The following is a 7604-nucleotide window of genomic DNA, read 5'->3' as shown; positions in this document are numbered from 1 at the left end:
CAAAAAGGACAGGCAGCCATAAAAACAACAGCCTGGGGACAGGGGGTTGGCTCTGCTTGGGCTCTGGCTGCAGGGAGGGTGTCAATCCAGCACCCACAAATGGGCACTGCCATGGGCTGCTGGGGCAGCTCTGGCAGCTGAGGAGAGGTAGTGTGGGGGATGAAACCCCCAGGGAGAAGGGTGGATAAGGGTATTTTCTTTTGTGGATGTTAATACCAGGTGAAACAAAGTGTGTGCAGGGCAAGGAGCCTGGTGAGATAACAGAGATGCTACAGGAGAACTTGGTGTCCACACAGGAGTTTGTTTCCATGGAATCTGTAAGGACCATGGGAACACATTTGGTTTGACCTAGACAATAGAGAAGGAGATTGAGGAGGAGGAAGGAGTCTGGTCTGGTCTGTGGGTCTGATTTTCCTCTGTGGCTGTGTAACCTCCTCAGCACTGAGTGGACCATCCTGGTGAGCCAGTTTTGCTTTTTTCTTGGCTGTGCCTGCACTGTATCCCAGGCAGCTGATAAATGCATGGAAGTAGGTCAGGAACAGCCTCCTTTTAAGCACACAGGGTGGGTTTGGGTCAGGCTTGCAGAAACAAGGCCGTGATGTCTGAGCTGGAGCTGTGCAGAGCAGTGTGAGCTCCTGGGGTGCTCCTGCTGCTCTGCCAGGGAGGTTGGGGTGGCCTCAGGGCAGCGTGGGCAGAGGTGGGAGATGATGCTGAGCTGTGCAGCATCTTCCTCTTCAGACCTTCCAAGCTGCAGGAGACGTGGTGAGCCACAAATAGCTGGAGATGCTGGCAGAGCACTGGGAAGGCAGCAACTCAGCACTGGAACAGGTCAGGATGCCCCAGCCAGGTAAATTCCATCCCTGTGCAGCATTTTCCATGTTTCCCAGGAAGTCCTGTCAGTTGCCACTGAAGCTGAGGCCCTGGAATGCTCTTCAGTGATGTGCTGGGGGTGTTGCTCAGGCACTGAGGATGCTGAGGAGGTACCAAAGGCACCTGGAGCTCAGGAGCTCAGCCACGAGTGCTGCCCTGGGGGCTCTGTGCTCTGTGTTGCTGCTTTTGGGGCAAAGTAAGAGTAGTTTTGCTCACTCTGTGTCTTCACCCCATGAGATGAGTGTGGCTGGCTGGGGGAGTTAGGAAATAACTTTCATCTCTGGGGTCTGTGAGCTGCTGCCCCTGCACAGCAGAGTGGGCTGAGCTGTAGGGAGAGCTCAGTACCAACCAGTGTGAAACAGCTCAATTTTTTGTGTGAAACAGGTCAGTTTTACAGGCAAAACCTCCTCTCCTTCTTCTGGGGTTCTGGAACTAAAATTCCCCAGAGCATTCCCTATGGATTGCTGCTTCCCCACTGAGCAGCTTAGTGACCTGAGCAGCTTAGTGACCTGAGAACTGTTTTTTTTTGGGGGGGGCAAGTGGCATTTCTTTGGCCTACATGGGCATGTTCCATGCCAACAGTCCTTGCACAGGGTTCCTGGTGTGTTCTGTGCTGGTAACAACCACCACCCCCAGGGGCTCAGCCCTGCACAGCCTCCCTGGAGCAGAGTTGAGCTTTGCTTTGCACCAGAGCTGAACAGAGACACCTTAAAGGGTCTTGCCTGGCTGTGCACAGGCAGCAGCAGCAGCTTGAGGCTCAGCACTGCCTGTGCTGGAGTCCCACACAGTGTGGGGTGTGTGCAGGGAACAAGGCAAGAACAGGTTGCTCTCCAAGAGTGCTTTGGAGCAAACAGACTAATTTATTCAAACCAAATGCTTAGGCTCTTCTGTGAGTCTCACTTGGCTTATTTAGCTGCAAGTGTCAGATTGTGTTAGACAAAGCCTGGGCAGGATGGAAGTTCCTGCATGCAGAGCCTGCAGGTCCTTGGCCTTTTGTGTCTTACTGCTCTTAGCCACACCAGGGGCTGAGGAAATGGTTTTTTGGCAACCAGGACTGAGTCACTAGGGACAGAGCTGACACATCCCAGAGCTCAGTGGTGCAGAGCCCTGGACAGACTGAGGCTGAGCCACCTCAGGCAGATCCTGCACCCAACCAACTTGCCAGGCCTTGCACCATTCCCTGTGAGCCACAGCTCAAGAGAGAACTGCTGGTTCTTGCTGCAGAGCTGAGCAAGCCAAGGCAGAGTCTTTGCTCCTGATGTTCATTGTGCTCCCAAGGATTGTGCACTGTTCCAAGGCAGGATGCCCTGGAGAGGAGACTCGTGACCTTTCAGTGCTGCTCCTTGTCCAGGGATTTCCAAGAGGAGAAGTCCAAGGTGCTCACTTTGTCTAGGAAACTAAACAATCGTGTTTGATGCAACATCAGCATCCCCTGGAGAGGTGAAGATTCCTGAGGAAATGAATCCACACAGGGCTCTGGAGGAGGGGTGGAATTTCAGCTGTTTTGTCACTGTGGGTTTCCAAATCCTGAGGCATTTTCAGCCCCCAGCTGCTGTCTGATGCCAACATGCACAGCTGTGCCAGCCCAGCTGCTCGTGGGGCTGGTTCACAGAGCTGCCTGGCCCAAACAAAGCTCTTGCTTGGGAAAGAAACCACAAATTTTAGGAGCTGTGGAATGTGTGCAACAGGCACTGAGCAGGGGTCAGGTATGGGCTAATTGTGCCTGTCCCACGTGGGGGAAGTAAGTAAGAATTAAGGTCACAGAAGCTGCTCTGCCTGAGGGACATTTCATGGGCTTTTTGTGTAGAGTGAAAAAAAAAATAAAATCACTGTTAGGAAAGGGCAGATGGAACACAGACTGTAGCTGTGACCTGGAAACAGCCTTGGCTGGTCAGGAGAAGGCCAAGCTGAGCCCTGAGGCTCCTCTGCCTGAACTGCCACTGGGGCTACACCTGCTCTGGGTGGTTTAACTAAAGACCAGCAATTCCATTTGGTTCATGTAGGGCACTTGATTTTATTCAAAGGGTGAGATACAAAAGAAGTAAGCCAAAAGACAAAAACCCAAATTATAAAACACTACAGACCAAAGTAAGACATTTCTGCATACAGCACACGACAGGAAACACGGTACAGTCTGGTCCCCACAACCCAAGCCAGCTGGATATGTACAGCAGAGGCAGAGATGGACACAGGAGGAAAAATGTGCTATTTGCCACTCAAATGGCTATTTACAGAGACTGAATTGAAGGCAAAGAGTTGTCTTTCCTTTTTGTTCAACCCAAACACTTCTTTGTTGCTTCTTCTTCCTGTTTCTGGTGAAGAGCAGGGACTCCAACACTTTGAGGCAAGTTTGGTACACTCAGGTTGGGTCTAAAATCAGCCACAGCTAAACACTGAGGAGCTACTCAGGCTCTGAACTTCCACCCAACCTGGGCCACCAGGCACTGAGGGGCTCCTGGGGACAGCCAGGGAGGGGAACAGCCTAACTCTCTACTCATTTTGGTCTTGCTAAGGATTTTAGAGGTTGCTCTCTGCAGCTTAACCAAACCTGTGTGTCTGGGCTGGACTTAAGGCTCCAAACTGAGCACGATTCAGCTCTCTGAGCTCCTTCCCTGTGGCTGGGACAGAGGCTGTGTGCAGCTTTTGCCTCTCACTGCAGACAGGCTGAGCCTGCCCCAGTGAAGGGTGCCCAGGCAGTTTTTTGGTAGGAGAGCATCCCCACTTCATGAAGGAGAAGGCATCTGCCATGTCCCTGCAGCTCACAAGGACTTGGCCACCCCCACACAGGTTTGGGCTCTTTGTAAGAACACACAGACAGTGCTGACTCCTCTGACATTTTGGGAGAACTGTCCACAGCCCTTCAGCAGAGCCAGGAGGGAAAAACCTTTCTCACAGCAGTAGATTCCATGTCCAACCTAATCTCCACACGGGTGGGATCTGTCTCAGATCCACTGGGCAGAAACAAGACGTGCTGAGCTGAAGTTCTCTGGTCTTTGGTAATCAAAACCCCCTAAGACCTGTGGGCATGTGCTTCCCCCTGAGCCTCTGCAGACATAGGTGAGGAACAGTTACTGACAGCAAAATGAACTGTGGCCAAAAGAGGCAGGAAAAGGAGCTGCTACTCCAAAGGGTAAAGGCCTTTCTCTGTGTTTACCTGTGGCTCAATTTTAGAGACTGAATTCTTCAACACCTCAGAGAGGAAGGAGGAGGGAGTTTTACTGGCTCAGTAAGCAAAACATTCATCTGGGAGAGCAGAAGACTGACTGGCTGTTAATAAATATCACAAGACACGCTAAAAGGTTCCTAAGGAAAAGAGAAACATCATCTGTTCATCGAAATGCAACACACCTGGACAAAATGAGGTAAGGAAGAGTCCTTTACACATTCTCACTTCACACTGCATGGCAATAACGACATGGAGATGCTGAACAGGTTCCCTGCCTTGCTCAGCAGGGAATTTCTTCATACACCTGTGCTCCAGAGCATCCTTTGAGACTGAGCCACAAGGTCCAACAGCCTCAGGGCAAGTAGCTACTAAAAAATCTCTGTTTTGGCAGAGAGAGTTTGACACACTGCAGCAGTTTGCTGGCAGGACACTGGGGCTGGGCACTGCCTGCACCCCCAGCAGGGAAGGATCTGTCCTGAGTTCAATGCCTTCAGCTACAAGGAACAAGGATTGGTCTGTCACAGCAGAAAACCAAAGAGCTCAGCACTACCTGTACAGCTACAGCGACGTGGGAGTGTCAGACCTGACGTTTCAAACTCAGACTCCTGTTCTTTGGTCCTCTTTGTAGTACACAACTTCCAGAATGATTTAAGAGCCTGCATGAACCAACCTTTACTGAACAGCAACTTGTATGGAACAGGAGTGTCTGTGGCCCTTGCTGGGAGAGCTGGCACAGCAGGCAGCTGGGCAAGGCAGGGTGACAGCAGAGCAGCAAAGAATTCTCTGCAGGGTGGATTTGCACTCTGTGTCCCATGCAGGAGGGAGCTCTGCCTGCAGCCAGCCCTCCACAAAAAGGGTTTGCACAGTTCCTCTTGAGCAAACTGGGAGGGAGGAGGAGGAGGAAGAGGAGGAGGAGGAGGAGGAGCTGTCTTCCACCTGTTAGCACTGAACACGCTTGTCTTTTCCTTAAGGACAATTGTCATCCTTCAGCAAAGCAGGGAGGGCTACTGGCCACATCCAGGCAGAGGCACAGCACCTATGGGCAGTGCCACACACAGAGCAATTTAACCAAACTGCAGCACTGATGACTCTGAGCTCAACCAGACACTGGCAGCACAGTGTGCTCATCACTCAGGGGCTGAGGGATGGACTAGGCAAAGTGCAGACTGAAGGTCTGAGAAGTTGTTTCCAGGCACAGTTTTTCTCTCTCAGAATCAAACTGAGCCTTGAGCTGACACTGAAAGGAGTGAAATAGCTGCTGTGGGTTTAAGTGAACTGCTCCAGAGTCTGTGGGAGCATGTGGGGCTGAGCAGTCAGATCACAGCTGCTTGGGGCACTGCCCTGGTTGCTAAAGCAATGTCCAGGGGCAGGCAGTGACCTGGAATATTCACCTGCACTTGGCAAATATCACTTCATGCCTTGTAGAGTTTCCTTCTTTCTAAGGTGCCTGTGTAAAGCTAATTCAAGCCCCACCAAACTGGTAGGAAATTCACCTGTTCCATTAGGAAATAAACAGGAACTGCCCTTTGATGACTGGAAAGAGTCAGGTTTTAAGTCCTCAAGGCATATTTTCCACATCACTCCTGATTCTCTGCAAGCTTGTTAGGAAACTCTCACCAAGCTACTTATTTCTGTGCTGTCTATGGAGCCTTTTCATCCCCTTCCATTTCAAACCAGCTCAATTTGACACAAGTCACACACAAACTAAATGCCCCAGTCCTTGCTGTCAAAGCACTTGGCTAAATCAACCTTGGGGAAGGAGCTTTAGTGCCATCTCTGCCAGGGAAATCTGCTAAACATCCAGACTGGTGAGTGACCTGCAGCAAACCCTGCACAGTCCTTCAGGTGTGCCCCAAGCAGCAAACCCTGCACAGTCCTTCAGGTATGTCTGCAGTGCCCCAGGGCAGGGGAGAACCCTCAGCACATGAAGATTTGGATGTGTTACAAACCCCAACCCACCAACAATGACCAGCACAGAGCAGCACTTGGCATCTCCTCCTTCCCCTGGGCCAGCCCCTGCCCCCAGGCCAGTGCCACTGCCTCCAGGGGCACAGGGTGTGCTGGTGTGTTGGCCACCAAGATTGTCACTTGCTAGGTTTTTTGGCATAGGTAAAATCCTTCTGGAGCAATGTCATCTCCTTGGCACATTTCCCACGTGCCCAGACTGGAGGAGGTGATGACAGATCAGCTGAATTCCCTTTTGTACACGAGGCAGAAATTTCTCTCCCCCAAAGGCTTGTTTAGGGTTTCATTCCCTGGCAAAGTATCTGCACAAATATGACCAGTACCAGCTCCTGTTCCAGGTGTTTACTCTGGTGTCCTTTGTCACTGCCTGACAGGAATGAATCCCTCAATGGTTTCTCAGCCACACTGGGTGAGAGACAACGACAGCAGCTCCAGGTGGGGCCCTCACCTAGAAGACTCAGTAATCTTCAAAGAAAACCAGTTAACATCTTTTGTGGAAGTTCAAAAAAAACCCAAAGCTATGGACATAGCGTGTGGAATCAATAGGACAATCACTACTGAAATGGAATTATGGTGATCTTATACACAAACAATGATTTACCAAAATAAGATTTACCTAGGGGCCTTTAAAATCAAGTTATTTTGGTACCAAAAAAAAGTCTTTTTTTTTTTTTTCATTTAGTTCCCCTTTTGCCCCTATGAGTCAGATGATCTTTCACTCTACAGTTACGGACTTGGCCAGATTTCTTGGAAAATCAACCTGCAGAGAGGGAGGAGAGAGAACAAACAGGCTGTGAGTACTGACACACTTGGTCTGTGGAAGGTTTGTTCTGCTTAAAATGAGAACAACCCAGCACATTCTCATGTTCATGTAGGACACAGAAAAAAAGTCCCTCCCTGATTGTCACCACTCCTGTGCTGAGTGAGTCCTGTCAGTCCACTGTCACAGCTCAGCTGACAAAGATCACTGTGGTACCAGGTCGAGGCCAGTGTCTGCATTAAGATCAAATCCCTAACACCAACAGACCCTGAGCAGCTTTCTGAGCATCATTCATTGCCTTCCTGTTGCTTCCTCCAGCTCTCCAGCTCCTGTGTGCTCAGCCCAGAACTGACACATCCCAGCTCAGCCCCAGCTGGGCTGCCTGACCCTCAGACCTGCTCATCCCAGCACTCACAGCCCCAGAGCCTTCCAGCATCACCCAGCACCCCTGGCACCCTGCAGAGCAGAGCAGAAGGACAAGGAGGTACTCACGTCGTAGCCGCGCAGCACGGCGAGGTGGAAGGCCAAAAGCTGGAGAGGGATGACACTCAGGATCCCCTGCAGACAGTCCACAGAGTGGGGAACCTTGATGGTTCTTTTGTTGTTCTTGATGGTCTCGATGTCCTCCTTGTCACAGATCACCACAGGTCGTCCCTGCAACACAGGGAAGGGTTGAAGAATAGCAGGTCTGGGAGGTTCTTTTCTCACTTCGAATCATAGAATCATAAATCAACCAGGTTGGAAGAGACCTCCAAGATCATCCAGTCCAACCCTACTGTGGTCACTAGGCCATGGCACTAAGTGCCACATCCAGTCTCAGCTTGAAAACCTCCAGGGATGGTG

The 7604-nt window shown here is 50.9% G+C and overlaps 1 protein-coding gene across 1 annotated transcript in view; it reads right to left on the bottom strand.

Annotated features, from left to right (window-relative positions):
• Positions 1–6470: 6470 nt before the first annotated feature.
• Positions 6471–7604, bottom strand: part of LOC103810295 (glutamine--fructose-6-phosphate aminotransferase [isomerizing] 1) — a gene marked incomplete at its 5' end in the record, with an annotated part of 12484 nt that continues 11350 nt past the window's right edge. Inside the window, 2 exons of the mRNA XM_009083193.1 lie at positions 6471–6761; positions 7254–7415. Coding sequence (XP_009081441.1) covers positions 6717–6761; positions 7254–7415 — 207 coding nt within the window. The remainder of the gene's footprint in view (positions 6762–7253; positions 7416–7604) is intronic.

This window comes from Acanthisitta chloris, unplaced genomic scaffold (assembly GCF_000695815.1).
Source record: "Acanthisitta chloris isolate BGI_N310 unplaced genomic scaffold, ASM69581v1 scaffold39819, whole genome shotgun sequence".
Taxonomy (NCBI): Eukaryota; Metazoa; Chordata; class Aves; order Passeriformes; family Acanthisittidae; genus Acanthisitta; species Acanthisitta chloris.
Note: the sequence above shows the minus strand (reverse complement) of the source record. Positions and strands in the feature narration are given on the sequence as shown.